Here is a 20,578-nt window from a genome sequence, read left to right as displayed (position 1 = left end):
CACTAAATACCCTTTTGGAGATCTGGAGAGCAAGTCAAATATTATAATACTATTATAGTTTCTCAACCTGTAGTCTATTCAATAGAAATTGTATGTTAATCACAGCATAGTTGAAATATGCTGCGTAGTGTCTGGCCAGCAGAGACAGGTGGGATGGGCTAAGGGAAGCTGAGGTTTGGGATGTGGAATTGGAGATAAGGGGAAGTGGAGTTCCTGGGCAAAGGATATACAGATGTCAAATTAATTCCAAATACATTTGAATGACACTGAGGGGCTTTGTTGATACAGTTGAGGCTGATGCCATGCAGGTGTTTGTACAAATGCATACACTCATTCAAATGCTCATAGATGGACATGGTTCCATACATCGTTGGCCTTGCTGTTATATTGGCCTGTATGTTTCTCGTTCATTGGTGGTGCATGGGGCAGGGAATGGAATTCAATGCATTTCTCAGGGTGGAATCTGATGCTTGAGGGGCAGCTCTTGGAGGGCTGTATCGGTCAGGTCCCCATTTGACAGTGGGAGATCTGTCGACGTGCCGTTGACCCTTTGTGTCTCTGGCTAAGAGGCTGTTAGATGACTAATGTGATGTGGTTGGGCAGCTTCCCTGTAAGTATGTTTATTACCAGATGAAATAGTCAAACTGAATCTACACAGAAAGGGAACATTTGGTTCATGAGCCAACCACTTAACGAGCAAGGTTTGTAGAGTCTACACATTGTATTAAAATGTTTACCTATCCAGGCCTGCTTTGTGACCAGATTAGCTGTTGATGCATACGAATTAGGACCAGTAAGAGAGAATAAAGGACACATGTTCAGTAATATTGGTGTGACATTTATTAATGTACAAGAGGCAACTAGTATCGTCTTCCTGCCGCTTCGTTTAATTCAGCCACAGTTCAGAAATTGTTTAAGAAATGCTTCAGCACAATGTACACGGGTTTACAATGGTCATTGAAGTTGATTTAGAGGTTGGAGGAAAACAGCACGACCTGATGAAGATATCCCAGAAGCCTTGTACATCTTCAGGTTCCCCAGGAAGATATCCTGCAAGACAAAATCGTCAGCAGGGTAGCCTAGTGGTTAGAGAGTTGGACTAGTAACCGAAAGGTTGCAAGTACAAATCATGAGCTGACAATGTACAAATATTTCGTTCTGCCCCTGAACAGGCAGTCAACCCACTGTTCCTAGGCCATCATTGAAATTAAGAATTTGTTCTTAACTGCCATGCTAAATAAAGGTAAAATACAACACGAATTCTAGTTCCCAGTCATGTGCACCTATACAAAACTCACATTCAGTCACAGGTGTAAGCCACATCCAAGTACTTATAGGTTCCGACACAGGGGTCACCGAACACAGAGTTGGATACCTTGACGATACACTGGCGCTTTCCATCACACCTGTGTGTCAACAGGTAGAGGTTAACACCACAGCCAATGACTTCCTACAGCTAAATGCACACTGAAGGTTTCAGTACCTTTCTGCCATTTTGCTGGTGGTGGATTGGCTGAGGCAGTTGGTGTTTTTGAGTTGTTGATGTGGGCGCCCAATGGAACACACATCGTGTTGACGACGACCATAGTTGGCACGCTGAATACGGATCTCACCTCGATCTGAGGAAGAGAAAGGACAAACCTTGGTGTTGGTGTGGGCTAGTGACTAATATACACGGCACCACATGATTAAACTGTACGGTAGTGTTGACCAGCTTACCACATAGTAGTTGAGAATCAGAGCCTTCACATATGATGCTGCTTACTGCAAAGACAACACAGGAGTTACACCACTGGCCAGACAAATTAAGACATACATTAGCCTGGTGAAGTGTTAGTGATGCGCACTGACAGGGAATGTTGATTTCAGGTGCATTTTTCTAAAAGTCATTATAAACTCGTTAGCATGAACCAAAGTACAAAAAGTTAGGCGCGTCATCTTCCACCGTTACCTTTTAGTTTCACTTCCTTATGAGCAGTTCTCGAAATGCTAACATTTTAAGCAAACTGGCTGGCTAGACCTAAACTGTTGAAAAAATAAAGTCGACCCCGCTACACCCAATCTGTGCAGTTTGTGCCATCTGTCAGATTGGCTATAAACCCTGCAAAACTGTAGGAGTTGCGCTAGCTAGTTACCGTTCACTGAAACATGGTAAACCAGATTAAGTGCACAAGCATCATATAAGCTTGACACTTGCCTTCCATGTTCTTGCTGGCTAATTGAGCTAGATATGTCAATTTAACAAGGAACAGCAGCAGCATATGAGACAAGTCAAAAAAGTTACTGCAAAAAGGGTCAATGCAGATAGTCATTCAGCAGTTAAGGCTTGGGGGAAGTAGAAGCCTTTCAGGGTCCTGTTGGTTCCAGACTTGGTGCAGCCGTACCATTTGTTATGGAGTAGCAGAGACCAGTATAACTTGGGGGGTGCGAGTCTTTGACAATGTAGAGCCTGCCGACACAGGTGGTGTCGAAATCCTGATGCAGGGAGCGCGGCCTCTGATGTACTGGGCCGTACGCGATACCCTCTGTAGCACCTTGTGGTCAGATGCCATACCTAGTGGTGATGCAGCCAGTCAAAAAGCTCTCAATGGTGTAGAATTCAGAATCGGAGGGCTGACACCAATCCTTTTAGCCTCCTGGCAGGGAAGGGCTCAGCCCTCCATTTCCTGTAGTCCACTACCAGTTCCTTCGGCATCTTGGCACCACACTGCCAGGTCTCTGACCTCCCTATAGGCTACTCAAACTAAACAAGTTGCATATCCACAGCTTGCTAGGGTTAGTTAGCAGTTGAGGGTGGTTTACACTTGGAGAAACAAAAGTTAACAAGCTGGTACCATAGGGGAACCAACCCATTATATTCCTTTTCTAGCAATCAGCTGAGCTTACTTTTTTACAAGATTAAAAGTGGGTAGGAGAATTAAACAATGTCCCAACATGACACAGTCATACCAACACTAAATATTAAATACTAAATATTATTAGCACACATTCAGAGACTGACTTGTTTCTTGCTGTTGGACACAGGAGTATTTGGTGTCCAGGTACTTATAAGTCCCGACACAGGGGTCTCCAAAAACGAAATTGGATGCAGGGACAATACACTCGCTCTTCCCACCGCATCTGTGTGTTTCAAAGACATGTTGAGGTCATGAGTTCATACAGGTAAACACAACAGGTTCCAGCACATTTCTGCCATCTTGCTGGTGGTTGTTTACACTACAGCCAAGGAGTTACAGGTTCTAGTACCTTTCTGCCATCTTGCTGGTGGAGGATTGGCTGAGGCAGTTGGTGTCGGTGAGTTGGTTATCAGGGCGCCCAATAGAACAAACATCGTGTTGACGACGACCGTAGTTCGCACGCTTGATATGGATCTTACCTCCATCTGAGGGAGATGGAGAACAGTGAGGCACGAAGGAGAGCCAAGTATGGGTCTCTATGGTGTGGGCTAGTGACGCTAATCTACAGTATAAACGATCATAGGTGGTCGGTGAGTATACTGTTCAGCAGTGTGGACTAGCTTACCACATTGCAGTAAAGCATCAGAGCCTTCACACGTGATGCTGATTGCTGCCAGGACAAATAAACAGGAATTACACACCACTCACATTAGCTTGGTTAAGTAGTATCATCATTATTACATACAGTACCTCCATCTGTTAGTGTGCAGCAAGCTGTAGCCAGCACTGAAACAACATCACACAGCTAGTTCAGCAACATTCAACATCATATGCACTTGGACCATGAAGCTACAACTCAGCATTGGTCTCTATACGCAAGTTCAGCATTTGGTCTCATATTCCATGCTTTGAATACCTTTTTGCCCAAAAGGAACTGAATGTCCCTCAAATCATATTACATGTACTTCTTTTCACTCACAAATACAAACATTGTCATATATATTTAAATTCTAATCTGCATCAGATACAGATTTTGTATACTCACATGTGACCACCGTCAGTCTCAAAATGCACATGATGCCAGGTACAGGAGTGGTACTAACAGAGAAAATGCAACTGATGATAACAAGATCCAATACACCTGGTATTTATGTTATGTGACATGTCTTAATTTACCCAGGTGTATCTATTTGTCTCCAGGTGCACCTCATTGCAATTAGGGGCCTGCGTTTGGTGGTCAAAACCTGGCTATTGAGTCAGTCTCATGGAGTTAGATAGAGGACTCTAGATGGATGAAATCCATGTTGGCATGAACATTGCCACTGAGGGCTTCCAACAAAGTAGCCATCTAGGTGGAGCTTCTCAAATCAAATCAAATCAAATTTTATTTGTCACATAAACATGGTTAGCAGATGTTAATGCGAGTGTAGCGAAATGCTTGTGCTTCTAGTTCCGACAATGCAGTAATAACCAACAAGTAATCTAACTAACAACTCCAAAACTACTGTCTTATACACAGTGTAAGGGGATAAAGAATATGTACATAAGGATATATGAATGAGTGATGGTAGAGAGCAGCATAGGCAAGATACAGTAGATGGTATCGAGTACAGTATATATATATGAGATGAGTATGTAAACAAAGTGGCATAGTTAAAGTGGCTAGTAATACATGTATTACATAAGGATACAGTCGATGATATAGAGTACAGTATATACGTATGCATATGAGATGAATAATGTAGGGTAAGTAACATTATATAAGGTAGCATTGTTTAAAGTGGCTAGTGATATATTTACATCATTTCCCATCAATTCCCATTATTAAAGTGGCTGGAGTTGAGTCAGTGTCATTGTGTTGGCAGCAGCCACTCAATGTTAGTGGTGGCTGTTTAACAGTCTGATGGCCTTGAGATAGAAGCTGTTTTTCAGTCTCTCGGTCCCAGCTTTGATGCACCTGTACTGACCTCGCCTTCTGGATGATAGCGGGGTGAACAGGCAGTGGCTCGGGTGGTTGATGTCCTTGATGATCTTTATGGCCTTCCTGTAACATCGGGTGGTGTAGGTGTCCTGGAGGGCAGGTAGTTTGCCCCCTGTGATGCGTTGTGCAGACCGTTCGTTAAGGAAGAATCACACGGGCCACTTTCAGTCGCAAAACCTTTGAGCATTGCAGATATACATTTCATGAATAGAGACAACGTATTTCCTTAATAATCTCCATGTCGGGGAGACATATTTGTTCAATATAGCATATTTTTATCTGAACCTTCCAAAAGGTTGCATCCTGCCTAACGCTCCCCATTATTCAATCCAGGTTATCTGGAGGGATCAGCCAATTAATTATACACTTGAGCAAACACTGCATAACTGTAGGTAGCATTAAATTGCCACCTTTGGCTTCATACAGTACCTTTTCAAACAAAACACTCTGTGATGGTGTGCAGCCTTTAAGTTTGTTTGCCAACTCATAGAAATTATAGAAGACAATGGACTACTTTAATAAAATGAATATTGCCTCTATTGTCTCTAATGTAATTACATTTGTTATTTGATTTGAATGGAGCTGCCCTTGCGCTCACGTACGCCATAATGGGACACATATAAAGATGATATACTGTGACTATCATTCTCTATGGTCCAATCTCTACGATGTGTTGTTCTGGTGGCTGAGTGTGTGTCCTCTTCCTCTCAACTGTCCATTCTCAGGGCTGCTGGACAGGTGCCTTGCCCGTCAACGTTGCAGCCCTTTGGGTGTTGCACTTATCAGGCTTCACCGCCATTGACCAGAAAGGCTGGTCCTAGTCATTTTGTGCATTTATATGTTCCCAGTTGCCACTCCTGTGAAGGGAGACCGCTGCACTTGAAGGCAGTTCGGTGACCACAGAACCCCAGTACAGGTACTCTATTGTAAACATTATTAAAGTTAACCGTGTTGAATGACTATGTACATATGGCAGCAGTCTCTATGGTACAGGTTAGAGTACCAGGTGGTGTCAACCCAGTACCCTGCTTTTAATAGTGACTAAGTTTGGGCTGGGTACTGGGAGGAGGCCGGCTAGAGGAGACGATTTTAACGTCCGATGGACTGGAGTAAGAAACTTCTATCTCCAGTTTCTCAGTCTCTAGGTCACAGCTTTGATGCTCCTGTACTATCACCTCCTTCTGGATGGTAGCGGGGTGAACAGGCCATGGCTGGAGTGGCTGAGGTCCTTGATGATCTTCTTGGCCTATCTGTGACACCGAGCGCTGTAGGTGTCCTGGAGGGCAGGCAGTGTGCTCCCGGTGATGCGTTGGGCTGACCGCACCACCATTTGGGGAGCCCTTTGGTTGCAATTGCCGTACTAGGCGTTGACACAGCCCTACAGGATCCTCTCAATGGTGCACCTGTAGAAGTTCATGGGGGCCTTACACGACAAGCCACATTTCTTCGGCCTCCTGAGGTTGAGTAGGTGCTGTTGCGCCTTCATCCCGTTTTCTCTATGAATGGATCATTTCAGGTTGATTGTGATGTGCACGCCGAGTAACTTGAAGCTTTTCGTCCTCTCCAGTGCGACCCTGTAGAAGTGGATGGGGACTAGCTCTCTCTGCTGTCTACTGTAATCCACAATAATCTCCATTGTTTTGTTGACATTGAGGGAGAGGTTATTTTCCCGGCACCATTCCGTCAGGGTCCTCACATCCTCCCTGTATGCCGTCTTGTCGTTGTTGGAAATCAGGCCTACCACTGCTGTCAGCAAACTTGATGATTGGAAAAGAGATGCACGTAAACTCATTTTCGAGTCTCATAGCAAAGGGTCTGAATACTAAGGTATTTCTGCAAAACTTTTCAAAAAACTGTTTTGGCTTTGTCATTATGGGGTATTATGTGTTGATTGCTGAGGTATGTTTTTCATTTAATCCATTTAAGAATAAGGCTGTAACGTAAAAAATGTGGAAAGGTCAAGGGGTCAAGGGGCACTGTAGGCTTTGACGAACCTTATACACTTCTGTAAATTTTATTAAAACTACAACATATCAATGTTCAACCTTATCATGCGATATCTATGCAACAGAACAGATGAACAGGAATGACATCTACTCTAATGAGTGGCTAAAAAGAACTAGCTGAATGCCACAACCTTACTAAACTACGCCACCAGTCTTCTGATGTGACCCGCTGGATTCGTATCTTAATAACCCAACATCAATAACCCAGCAGTTTTTAAAGAAAAGAAAAACCCCAACTAAGTGGGAAAACAACCCAACACCTGCAACCAAGCAGTTGGATCAACCAGCATTTTTTTTTTTTTTGAGTGTAGGCTACACTGTTGACTTGTGCTTAGCAGCCAAATGTATAGGTGTCCCCTTAATATTTAAATTGAGGAAGTGTGAACATAATAAATTTAGCTATCCACGGTTGACGTCCCTTCTAATAAAAATGCCCCCATCCCGCTGATTTGAGCTGCTGAACAGCAAGCTTATTTACACTTGAGATGCGTTTATGGAAGAGCAAGTGTATTTGCCTTTTCCAAAAAAGTTTAGCTCAGTGGGGAAATCAGGGATGCCCCGATTTGCGATCTAGAAATATTTTGCCTACTACGTCAACAGACAGAGTTTCATTAAATAAGTCTATAGCCACAAAGTACTCAATATAAAAGTTGATAAATGCAGGCCATTCATATAAAATAATGTATGTGTGCAGCACTGTGTTTTAAACATCAATTGATCAAATCAGTTCTATGTTCTCTTGTCAAAATGTCATACTCTGTAATGTCATGGAAAACACAGGGATGTCAATTGAGACTAGTAGTGTCAGCGGACCTTGGCCTGTGCAGAGAAACAGTCGGTTATTCTGGCTGGAAGTGTTGCTCTCCTGCCATGTAAACATTACTGCCATGTCAGATTCACACGGGACTAAAATGATGGATGTTGTTGTGCACTTGAGTGAGGACCCAAAAGCAGTTTAACAAAAACAGAGTCCTTTAATGTAAACACAGGGAAGACATAGATCCTCTTCAGATGTAGATAATGGAAAAATAGACAACCCGCAGAGAGGGCGACAAATGAAACAAAAAGTCCTTCTGATAATTACAAAAGAGCCCCCTTCTTAGCAGCAGAGGAGAATAGCTGGGTTAGCAGCGACAGGCTGCAGGTCTCTCTGGGTAGGCGCGGGTCGTAGAGGAACAGTGGTACCTGATCTCACGTAGCATCAGATGAACTGGACACAGTACAAATGATAAGACAGTTAGCTGAGTACAGGATGCACTTGCCAGGCAGATTCCGACAGGACAAGGGTGAAGCAAACGAGCCGATAGTCTGTTTCTGGCATGAGAAAATCAAACGAGAATCTGACAAAGAAAGAAGCAGGAACAGAGAGAGAAATAGAGACCTAATCAGAGGGAAAAAGGGAACAGGTGGGAAAGGGGTGAACGAGGTAGTTAGAGGAGATGAGGAACAGCTGGAGGAGGAGAGAAAGAGAAGGTAGCCTAATACGACCAGCAGAGGGAGACAGAGTGAAGAGAAAGAACAGGAACAAGACATAATATGACAAGACATGACAGATGTGGTGTATCGTTCTCGTGCACATACTTACATTACCCAGTAAAACTAATCCCATAGGTCTTAGTGAACTTTTATTTCCATTTCATGCATTTTACTGGAAGTGAAACTTTAAGCATGGAAGCTGCATCGTACTGTCACTGCTTTACTCCTGTATAAAATCAGGATTTATGACAAGAGCGTCATATTTCTTTTGACAGAGCAACATCAGGAAGCCCTTCGCTGTTTCAAACCAGAACAAGAATCCCTGTGAGAACGTCTGCAGAACAGCGCAGAACAGCTCAATCAAGACTGCAAGGTTAGTACGTTGTTTATTACACCAATATGCTGATGAAGAGAATATTCCAAACACAGGTTATGTAATTCATCATGCCTATTCCAATGGTGCATATGTTGGTCATTTTACATTCTATAATGACAAGCTTTATGTGGCTGCGTAATGAGACAATGGAAAACATGCATTGTTACTTTCAATATCTCTTTAGGAAAGCAGAAAAGCTATTGTGATGGCATTGGAGCTCAACAAATAGGAGAATGCAAAGGTCATTGCCAAGAAAGACTCAGTCTTGGAAGAACTGGAACAAAATAAAAGATCAACAAGCAAACAAGCATGTAGAGATTCAGGCCACAGCCCAGGAATTTCAAACATTAACAGTTGAGATACATAGGTGGGACATTTAGGAAGTTCCTATTTTCATGTTTGGTGAACCCAAATAGTCAGATTGGTAATACACATTCTTATATTACCTTTCATTTTTACTTGCTCACCATGGCAAAATACATTGAACTGATGCTTACTTCAGTCACAGAGGAGCTTGACAAAAGAAACATTGAATTAGGGAAACTATTGCTCGCCTTCTTCGCCTTGTACCTATGACAGCAGCACAGCCGTGAAAAAAAAGGTAACCACGCCCTCTTGTGTACAATTGCTTTATTTTTCAAACATTGACATTTGTTTTTAATCTTGTATGCAGCCAGAGATTACATATCAGTTTTGTTTTCTGAGAGAGATCAAAGAACAGAAAGAAAATGAAGACAGCCAGCTACAAATCCTTGAAGATGAACTGGTAAAGATGATATGTAAAGATTATATAAAAAATATATATAAAAAATGCTGAATGTGAAAAAGAATCTCACGACAGACATTGCCCAGCATGAGTGAGTCCTTTGATGTTCAAACATCACTTATCCAATAACCCGAGGGACACTTTTCCTCCATGTCTCCGTTTAAATAATGGTGAATGTGAATTCTTCCCCAGGGTGAGTTATGAGGAGCTATCAGAAATTTTCAATCAGCTGCAACTGGAGAAGACTATTCTGGAGTAGATGCAGAGTGAATCCTCAGAGGCAACTATTCTTGTAGCACAACTTAAGGTCTGTATGAATTGCACATGCATTGCTGTATGTATAGAATAATTAAGCAATACGGCCCGAGGGGGGTTGTATGGTGGGTGGGAAAAAGTACCCAATTGTCATACTTACACAAAAGCAAAGAAACCTTAATAGAAAATGAAGTCAAATTGAGTCACCCACTAAAATCCCACTTTTAAAAATAAATCCCACTTTAAAAATAGATATATTGGGTTTTATATATACTTAAGAATCAAAAGTAAATGTAATTGCTAAAATATACATAAGTATCAAAAGTAAAAGTATAAATCATTTCAAATTCCTGGGGTGACAGGTAGCCTAGAGTGGTTAGAGTGTTGGGCCAGTAACTGAAAGGTTGCTTAGTAACCAAATCCCCAAGCTGACAAGGTAAAAATCTGTTGTTCTGCCCCTGAACAAGGCAGTATACCACTCTTCCTAGGCCATCATTGTAAATGAGAATTTGTTGTTAACTGACTTGCCTAGTTAAATCAAATATATTAAGCAAACCAGATGGCAACATTTTGATGTAACTTTTTCTGGATAGCCAGGGGGGACACTCCAACACTCAGACATCATTTACAAACCAAGCATGTGTTTAGTGAGTTCACCAGATCAGAGGCAGTAGGGATGACCAGGTATGTTCTCTTGATAAGTGTGTGATTTAGACCCTTTTCCTGTCCTGCTGAGCATTAAAAATGTACTTTTGGGTGTCAGGGAAAATGTATAAAGTAAAAAGTACATACTTTTTAGTAATGTAATGAAGTAAAAGTAGTCAAAAATATGAATAGTAAAGTACAGATACCTATAAAATGTAGGGGGTAGATCAACTTTAATATCGCAGATAGATTGTGGCTTCCATCAATGTAATTGTCTACATCATTTCCAATCCCCCACATATGTTTTTGTTATTATATACTCTACCAGTCAAAAGTTTGGACATACCTACTCATTCAAGTGTTTTTCTTAATTTGTACTATTTTCTAAGTTGTAGAATAACATTGAAGACATCAACACTGAAATAACACATATGGAATCATGTAGTAACCAAAAAGGTGTTAAACAAATCAAAATATATTTTATATTTGAGATTGTTCGAAGTAGCCACCCTTTGCCTTGATGACAGCTTTGCTTCTTGAGGAATGCTTTTCCAACAGTCTTGAAGGAGTTACCACATATGCTGAGCACTTGTTTGCTGCTTTTCTTTCATTCTGTGGTCCAACTCATCCCAAACCATCTCAATTGGGTTGAGGTCGGGTGATTGTGGAGGCCATCATTCGTTTGTTCATCTTTCCATCGAACCTTTTATTTTATTTTATTTGACCTTTATTTAACTAGGCAAGTCAGTTAAGAACAAATTCTTATTTTCAATGACGGCCTAGGAACAGTGGGTTAACTGCCTGTTCAGGGGCAGAACGACAGATTTGTACCTTGTCAGCTCGGGGGTTTGAACCTGACTAGTCTCCATGCAGCTGAAAAATATCCCCACAGCATGATGCTGCCACCACCATGCTTCACCGTAGGGATAGTATTGGCCAGGTGATGAGCGGTGCCTGGTTTCCTCCAGACATTTTGGCAAACTCAAAGCATGCTGTCATGTGCCTTTTAGTGAGGACTAGCTTCTGTCTGGCCAATGATTGACCTGATTGGTGAAGTGCTGCATAGATGGTTGTCCTTCTAGGCCCTTCTCCCCCGATTGCTCAGTTTGGCCAGGCGGCCAGCTCTAGGAAGAGCCTTGGTGGTTCCAAACTTCTTCCATTTAAAAATGATGGAGGCCACTGTGTTCTTGGGCACCTTCAATGCTGCAGATCTGTGCCTGGACACAATCCTGTCTCGGAGCTCGACTGTAACGGCGTTCTTCGTTTGTCGAAAGAGAGTCGGACCGAAATGCAGCGTGGTGGTTACTCATGTCTTTAATGAAGAAAAAGTGACGATACATGAAATAACTAATAAATACAAAAAAACAACAAACGGAACATGAAACCTATACAGCCTATCTGGTGAAACTACACAGAGACAGGAACAATCACCCACAAAATACAAAGTGAAACTCAGGCTACCTAAATACGGTTCCCAATCAGAGACAACAAGAAACACCTGACTCTGATCGAGAACCGTCTCAGGCAGCCCAGCCTAACTAGACACACCCCTAATCATAGCAATCCCAAATCCTATAAAACCCCAATACGAAACACAACACATAAACCCATGTCACACCCTGGCCTGACCAAATATATAACGAAAACACAAAATACTATGACCAAGGTGTGACATCGACAGACAATTCCTTTCGACATCATGGCTTGGTTTTTGGTCTGGCATGCACTGTCAACTGTGGGACCTAAAATAGACAGGTTTGTGCCTTTCCAAATCAATCAATTTAACATACCACAGGTGGATTCCAGTCAAGTTGTAGAAACATCTCAAGGATGATCAATGGAAACAGGATGCACCGGAGCTCAATTGAGTCTCATAGCAAAGAGGCTGAATACTTATGTAAATAAGGTATTTCTGTTTTTTATTTTGAATACATTTACAAACATTTCTAAAAACCTTTTTTCACTTTGTCATTATTGGGTATGGTGTGTAGATTGATGAGGGAAAAAACATATTTAATCAAATTTAGTATAAGGCTGTAAAGTAACAAAATGTGTAAAAAGTGAAGGGGTCTGAATACTTTCCGAATGCACTGTATAAACACTGAGTGTAGAAAACATAAGGAACACCTTCATAATATTGAGTTTCAACCCCTTTTGTCCTAAGAACAGTCTCAATTCGTCGGGCATGGACTCTACAAGTTGGTCGAAAGCATTCCATAGGGATGCTGGCCCATGTTTACTCCAATGCTTCCAACAGTTGTGTCAACTTGGATAGATGTCCTTTGGGTTGTGGACCATTCTAGTTACACACGGGAAACTGTGGAGCATGAAAAACCCAGAAGCGTTGCAGTTCTTGACACACTCAAACTAGTTTGCCTGGGACCTACTACTATAACCCATTCAAAGGCATTTAAATTTTTGTCTTGCCCATTCACCCTCTAAATGGCACACACACACAATCCATGTCTCAAATCTTAACAATCCTTCTTTAACCTGTGGATTTAACAGGTGACATTAATAAGGGATCATAACTTTAACCTGGATTCATCTGGTCAGACTGTCACGGAGAAAGCAAATGTTCCTCATGTTTTGTACACTTAGTGTACAATCCGTTTCAAGTATCCTCCTTTTTACAGAGTTGGCTACAATTTCAATTCCATCCTCCAGAAAAGGAAGATCTAATTTTACAGCAAATAATATAATAATAATATAATAATATTAACTCCAATTTACTGATACAGAAAAAAATAATGAAAAAAATTGTAAACTTATGTCACACAGGCATACTAACAACAGTGTATGGAGGTATATGCTCAATCCAAAAATTATAACCAACTCATTGCATCACTGCCACAAAATGGGAAGAGACCATTACTTTTTGAAGAAATTAAAGAATTAATCTGTCTGCCACCCATTCAAAATCATAAATGGTTTAAAATGAGTAGTGTAAATCGAAAAATGTATCAGTCAAAGCGTTTGACAGCAATACCGTATAAAATTCAAGTCATATGAGAACAGGCTTTTGATGGCTCAATACCTTGGCATCGGATCTATGAATTGATATATAAAACAACAATTGACACTTCAATCAATTATTTTAAATTTAAGCTATAGTATAAAATACTTGCTACAAAATGAATGCTCAATATATTGGGCATTGAACAGTCAGCTTTGTGCAGACTGTCATGAGTACACAGAATCAATAGAACATATTTTATGGTACAGTCCATTGGTGGCTCGACTTTGGAGTCAGGCCCAGGAATGGTTGTTCAGTCTTAATGCCTGTGTTCAGCAGGACCTGCAACCTGCATTGTTAGGGGATCTGAAAAACCACAATCAGTCAATGCGAAATATCATTATACTCCTAGGTAAAGTATACAGTACATTTTTAGGGCAATATCTGTAGAAATCTTAAATTAGGGAGGTTCAGGACCCTCGTAAGACATCATCGTAAAATGAAGGGATGTATTGTAAAAGAAAATAGAAAAATGGCATTATACTGGTAAAGATGGGTTAATCTGTGGACATCGGAGGGTTGGAGTTAAGATCAGAATGAATAATGGATTGGCCGCTGTGGGTGAAAATCCAACACTTGAAGAAAGAGGAAGTTAGGAATATATATATAATTATTTTACTACAGGTATCATAGAGCGAAATAACTGTAAGTAGCGGTATAAGTATTGTTATCCATTAGCTGTATCCAATTAGGGTAGGGATGGAATGGTAGGTTGAAAAAAGTACTAAGAAGAAAAAATACAATTTTTGAAGTATGAAGTTTACATGCACAAATACATTTAACCTCAGTTTTTCACAATTCCTGACATTTAATCCTAGTAAATATTCCCTGTTTTAGGTCACTTAGGACCACCACTTTATTTTAAGAATGCGAAATGCCAGAATAATAGTAGAGAGAATTATTTTTCAGATTTGTTTTCTTTCATCACATTCCCAGTGGGTCAGAAGTTTGCATACACTCAATTAGTATTTGGTAGCATTGCCTTTAAATTGTTTAGCTTGGGTCAAATGTTTCGGGTAGCCTTCCACAAGCTTCCCACAATAAGTTGGGTGAATGTTGGCCCATTTCTCCTGATAGCGCTAGTGTAACCGGGTCAGGTTTGTAGGCCTCCTTGCTCGCGCACACTTTTTCATTTCTGGCCACAGATTTTATATATAATTGAGGTCAGGGCTTTGTGATAGCCACTCCAATACCTTGACTTTGTTGTCCTTAAGCCATTTTGCCACAACTTTGGAAGTATGCTTGGGGTCATTGTCCATTTGGAAGACCCATTTGCGACCAAGCTTTAACTTCCTGACTGATGTCTTGAGATGTTGCCATATATTTTGTGAAGTGCACCTGTCCCTCCTGCAGCAAAGCACCCCCACAACATGTGCTTATTGGTTGGGATGGTGTTCTTCAGCTTGCAAGCCTCCCCCTTTTTCCACCAAACATAATGATGGTCATTATGGCCAAAAGATATATTTTTGTTTCATCAGACAAGAGGACATTTCTCCAAAAAGTACGATCTTTGTCTCCATGTGCAGTTGCAAACCATAGTCTGGCTTTTAATTGCGGTTTCGGAGCAGTGGCTTCTTCCTTGCTGAGCAGCCTTTCAGGTTATGTCGACATAGGACTCGTTTTACTGTGGCTACAGATACTTTTGTGCCTGTTTCCTCCAGCATCTTCACAAGGTCCTGGCTGATTTCTTTTACATTTCCCATGATGTTAAGCAAAGAGGCACTGAGTTTGAAGGTAGGCCTTGAAATACCTCAACAGGTACACCTCCAATTGACTCAAATGATGTCAATTAGCCTATCAGAAGCTTCTAAAGCCATGACATCATTTTCTGGAATTTTTCCAAGCTGTTTAAAGGCACAGTCAAATTAGTGTATGTAAACTTCTGACCCACTGGAATTGTGATACAGTGAATTATAAGTGAAATAATTTGTCTGTAAACAATTGTTGGAAAAATGACTTGTGTCATGCACAAAGTACATGTTCTAACCAACTTCCAAAACTATAGTTTGTTAACAAGAAATTTGTGGAGTGGTTGAAAAAGTTTTAATGACTCCAACCTAAGTGTATGTAAACTTCCGACTTCAACAGTATAAACAATGCAATTGTTAAAGTGATGTTAAAAAAAGCCCATTGGCTAGTTTGGACACCATTTACAAACTGGAGTAAAAAAAAGAAAAAAAAGAAGCTAGATTTGACATTAAAAATCATCATCAATTGGCTGAAAAGTATGAAAGGTAGAGGCCTCATAGCCTGGGGAGCTCTCTCGTTCTTCAGTTAAGAACTCCAGGCGGAACTGTGATCGCTGGGACACATGTAGACGGTTATCAAAATTGAACTCATCCTCCGTCATATCAGTAGTTGTCATAGTTGGATTATAGATTTGTGAACCATCGTAGAGTCCTCCTGAAATTACAAGTGTGTCGTCTGCTGCTAGGGATCCACCCACTGAAAATTAATTGAGGAGAGCTGTAAGAACCAATGTAACATTCACTACAGTAGCACAAATGTGTCAGCTGTAATAAAACATATATTGATGTACTACACAAGAATGAAACTCATGTATTATCTAATTGGAGCCTGCATGCACTGTCAATGTGTCTACATCTTAGTGAGACTGACAAAAATGCATTTGAGATATTGGAGAAAGATCTAATGACAACATGATGTATGAATTCTCTTACCTTCGGCCTCAGAGTTGTTATAGAGAGGTCGATGTGAGTATTGCCTCATCTGGTTCCATCTATTCAACGTGTACATAAATATTCCCAAAACAAACACCCCAAGCACAACACTGAAGAAAACCGTCATGCCTTTTTCTGAATTGTCTAGTCCAAAACCTGTTGAATAAACCAGGAAAGATGTGAATAATTGAAATTCACTTACATTTGTGTTGCATAATAACTAATCATCTTTAAAGACAGACATATCAACCAGCAGCAGTTACCTTGTGTCACATTATGTGTTGCGGTTGTCATCGACATGGCGGCATTTGTGGTTTGAGGAAGATTCTTAGTGGATTGTTGTGGTGGGATATTTGATGTACTGCTTTGGTTTTCAGTGGTCTTGGCTGCTTGGGTGGTTGGTGCAGTGGAGGGGACAATACCTGGGACAGTAATGTCTGCAGATGTAGCATTAGCAGTAGGGGCCAAAGCTGATGGTGTTGCCTCAGTGGTTGTGTTTGAGCTCACAGCCAGTGCTGTTGTGGTTGTTGAGTTGTCCTGCACAGCATTGTGAGTTGTTGTTCCAGTGCTGTTCTGACTTGAGTTATGGTAACTTGTAGTAGAGAGAGCACCGTCAACAGTGACATTTGAAGGAGTTGACATGGCTGTGGTGTAGGTCTGGTTTGGCGCCATTGTCTCTGTGATTGCAGTAACCAAACGGATATTTGCGACAGTGGCATTATTTCCTCTCTCAGAAGAGCTTGTCAGAGTTGTAGTTGTAGTCAAGGAAATGGCCATAATAAAACTTGCCAGGGGTAGAGAAAGTCTGTGATCAATAGCCATCATGTTCTCTTTGGTCCTATAATGAACAACATAATAAAGACATGTATTATAAGGATCCCCCCCCCAAAAAAAAACAGCTGTGTATACAGTGTTGACCAACCATATCTTAAAGTCCCTCAGGCTGTGTGTTCTAATATAGAAACAACACAAGCCTGTACTTGTTCTATTTTTTCACAGTCCCAAAGGATACCATACATATGAGTCACAACCAATGTTCTCTTAAAATGTTTTAGGCATTGAGCAAATTTCTGGTCTGCTGAGCTCGAATGTTGTGAAAATTATGTGCAACTTCCAGCGCGCGTTTACTTGGACCACTGAGGCTATACCCGCAAGTTACAGTGGCCAAGTAGGCTACTGTGGCTATTTGATCATAATGTAGGCCTACCAGGGTGGCCTACCATCAAAAACAATGGACAAAATGCATCCCATAACATTTTAACATGTAGACAACTGTTCTATCATTCGGCCTACAGTAGCAGCCAATGTGTGGTTTTCAATGTAGGCCTACATGAGACTTTTGAAGAAAAAAAAAACAGGCAGGGCTCGACATTAACCTGTTTATCCACTTGTCCTTCAGAGAAGAAGGTGACTGAAAATGAGGTTGTTTGATGCAAGAAACCACTTTACAAAATAACATGCGTTGCTATTCCCATACTATTATTACAGAGAATCAGACAAATTATGCTAACCTCTGCCTACTGGCTACTTAGCTTATTCAAGCCTGTCTCAAAATACAACACTGCCCCTTTAACACATAAAAAAAGCTCTTTATCTGACTCACTTTTCAAAAATGTCTAGAAAAGGTACACATGTTGGGCTCTTGTAGGAAAAGATCACTCCCCTATTGCTGACTACACATTATCTATAACTGGGCTAATAACAAACTAGCAAAGGATATGAACAAAAATGTGCACAGGTGGCCACATGCAGCTCTTGCTTTAATCGCAAAAGAAGCACATCTACTCTCGACCACAGCTGTAAAGTCCAGATCAAAGCAAATGGCATGGATCCATATATGGCAATGGTCTATTTGCATATAGGCTTTACTGCAGCTCTGATTGGTTATGCCGCACCGGTCTGCGTACTTTACGGGATGAGACCATGCCTGTCAATGCAATAGAATCCTACTCTGTTGCGTTCTGCCTACAATGCAATATTGTTCGTTTTGTTTCTGTATGTTGCATTGAAAGTGGCTAATATTGCGTTGATTCGATCACAATTTCCACAGTAACGCAAACGCTGATAGTGTTAACTAACATGGAAAACTCTAGAAAGTTGAGCGAAATTCAATCTCGTTCTTCTCTTAGTGGACTGATAAGAGTATTTCTTCTGCGCAGTAGTCCCAGGGGAGCTGCGCAGCAGTCACGGGTTACTGTACGCGGGTATTTTGGAGGAAACGTTGGTCACGACCCATGTTTTGTCATTGTATTCAGGTAGTCCTGCTGTGTATGATAGCCTTTGTATTGGCAAAATGTTACAGCACATGTGTATTTGACCGAGGTAGGCAGAATCGCACCTCTTTCAGCCCACTAAAGAATTAGCATCATAATAACTAAACGAGAGTCTACAGTATAAAAAAAAAACTACCATCTAGAAGACGGAGACAGTACAGGTGCATCAAAGCTGGGACATAGAGACTAAAAAACAGCTTCTATCACCACTAGCCGGTCTCCGCGCAGTACCCTGCCCTGAACTTAGTCACTTACTAGCCGGCTACCACCAATCCTTCACCTTAGAGACTGTTGCCCTATGTACATAGTCATTGAACACTGCGTACTTTAATAATGTCTACATACCGTTTTACCTACTTCATATGTATATACTGTATTCCAGTCAAGGCTCATCCTATATACCTACTGATGCACACACCTTTCCTATTCATATACTGCCCATACACACCATTATATACATACGATATATATATATATATATACCAGTCTCAACGTCAACAGTGAAGAGGCAACTCCGGGATGCTGGCCTTCTAGGCAGAGATGCAAAGAAAAATACATATCTCAGATAAGCCAATAAAAAAATGATTAAAATGGGCAAAATAACACAGACACTGGACAGAGATATGGCTTTTTCTTTGCAACTCTGCCTAGAAGGCCAGCATCCTGGAATTGTCTCTTCACTTTTGACGTTGAGACTTGTGTTTTGCGGGTACTATTTAATGAAGCTGCCAGTTGAGGACTTGTGAGGCGTCTGTCATTGGAACACAGGAGTGATGGTTGCTGATAATGGGCCTCTGTACGCCTATGTAGATATTCCATTAAAAAATCTGTCGTTTCCAGCTACAATAGTCATTTACAACATTAACAATGTCTATACTGTATTTAAGATAAATGTTATGTTATTTTAATGGACAAAAATTTTGCTTTTTAAAGAAAAAAAACAAGGACATTTTAAGTCACTTAGAAATGTCCTTGTTTTTTTAAAGAAAAGCAAAAAAATGTGGCCATTAAAATAACATAAAATTGATCAGAAATACAGTATAGACATTGTTAATGTTGTAAATGACTATTGTAGCTGGAAACTACTGATTTTTCTATGGAATATCTACATAGGCTTACAGAGGCCCATTATCAGCAACCATCACTCCTCCATCACCCTACCATTTTTTACTACTGTTTATAATATATATACACTACTGTTCAAAAGTTCTATATATATATATATATATATATATATATATATATATATATATATATATATATATATATATATTCCGGTCTCTGACATTGCTCGTTCTGATATTTCTTCATTTAAATTAGTGTTATGTATACTGCACTGACGAAGCTAGAAACATAAGCATTTCGCTGCACCTGCAATAACATCTGCAAAATACAGTATGCGTGCACGACAATAAAATGTGGTTGGAACCGGAACAATACCAATGCACCTGCCTTCTGAAACTAAGTAGAGGGCAACTGAAATATTAAGCACATATGGTGTTTCATTAATACGCTATCTTTCGACTGTGTTTTTGACCTTCCCTATACCCTACCATTTTATTTTCACAGTTAACATTCAGAAAATAGTTTTAGCTCACCTTACACAGCCAGCACCCGTGAGAGTGAAACCAGGAACTTGGTTTATTGCTTTGTTCTCCACTCCCTACAGACCACAGAGAGCCGAAGGCTTGCTTTCATGGCCCAGTGAAATGTGAAGTGGGCGGTCCCCTTCTGTGTTCACTTCCTCTATTGTCTGCTGGTTGGCAAGGAGACCTGGTCATTAGTCAGAAGAACTCTTTACATGTAGGCTTACAGTCAACAAATCAGAACTTTTTGCAGATACGTTATCTTTTAAGTTATTATTAAAACCAGTGTTCCGGAGAGGTAAGAAAGGGAAGAAAATGTTTTCTCTACCTTTTTTGGGATGTTTGTGTATGGTAGGCTGCACAAATCGCTTTGTCTACTGCATGTTAACTGTATGTGAACCTGGGTATTTGCCCCAGGAAAACAAATTGAAGTAGTATGTTAGTAGCGTACAGTTGTTTGTGGTTAATGAATATGGTCACCTTGGTAAAGATGCATGTGATGTATACAAGATACAGTATAACTGTTGCACTCCAAACCTGTATAGAATTAAGCATGCATTTGTGTCTAGCTCATTGCCCTTTACCAAGCATGTTTATAAAAACAACTTGACAATGAAAGA

The 20,578-nt window shown here is 40.7% G+C and overlaps 2 protein-coding genes across 5 annotated transcripts; both read right to left on the bottom strand.

The window, feature by feature from the left end:
- Positions 1–817: 817 nt before the first annotated feature.
- LOC116374194 (L-rhamnose-binding lectin CSL3) lies at positions 818–4,070 on the bottom strand. Of its 3 annotated transcripts, none has more exons than XM_031824795.1 (9): positions 3,943–4,070; positions 3,648–3,683; positions 3,523–3,567; positions 3,247–3,382; positions 3,002–3,120; positions 1,720–1,764; positions 1,484–1,619; positions 1,299–1,406; positions 818–1,079 (listed from the first exon to the last, which is right to left on the bottom strand). In XM_031824795.1, exons 1-8 carry the CDS (start codon positions 3,971–3,973, stop codon positions 1,301–1,303), a joined length of 654 nt encoding a protein of 217 aa, XP_031680655.1. In that variant the 5' UTR covers positions 3,974–4,070; the 3' UTR covers positions 818–1,079; positions 1,299–1,300. The 3 variants fall into 3 exon arrangements, with proteins under 3 accessions (XP_031680655.1, XP_031680654.1, XP_031680656.1); XM_031824794.1 differs by having other exon boundaries at positions 818–1,050; positions 3,943–4,069; XM_031824796.1 differs by lacking the exon at positions 3,648–3,683 and having other exon boundaries at positions 818–1,050; positions 3,943–4,032.
- Positions 4,071–12,300: 8,230 nt separating this feature from the next.
- si:ch211-105j21.9 (cell wall integrity and stress response component 2) lies at positions 12,301–20,083 on the bottom strand. Of its 2 annotated transcripts, XM_020482115.2 has the most exons (4): positions 19,971–20,083; positions 16,363–16,937; positions 16,100–16,255; positions 12,301–15,863 (listed from the first exon to the last, which is right to left on the bottom strand). In XM_020482115.2, exons 2-4 carry the CDS (start codon positions 16,922–16,924, stop codon positions 15,616–15,618), a joined length of 966 nt encoding a protein of 321 aa, XP_020337704.1. In that variant the 5' UTR covers positions 16,925–16,937; positions 19,971–20,083; the 3' UTR covers positions 12,301–15,615. The 2 variants fall into 2 exon arrangements, with proteins under 2 accessions (XP_020337704.1, XP_031680653.1); XM_031824793.1 differs by lacking the exon at positions 19,971–20,083 and having other exon boundaries at positions 12,307–15,863; positions 16,363–17,458.
- Between the last annotated feature and the right edge of the window lie 495 nt (positions 20,084–20,578).

Source organism: Oncorhynchus kisutch, linkage group LG5 (genome assembly GCF_002021735.2).
Source record: "Oncorhynchus kisutch isolate 150728-3 linkage group LG5, Okis_V2, whole genome shotgun sequence".
Taxonomy (NCBI): domain Eukaryota; kingdom Metazoa; phylum Chordata; class Actinopteri; order Salmoniformes; family Salmonidae; genus Oncorhynchus; species Oncorhynchus kisutch.
Note: the sequence above shows the minus strand (reverse complement) of the source record. Positions and strands in the feature narration are given on the sequence as shown.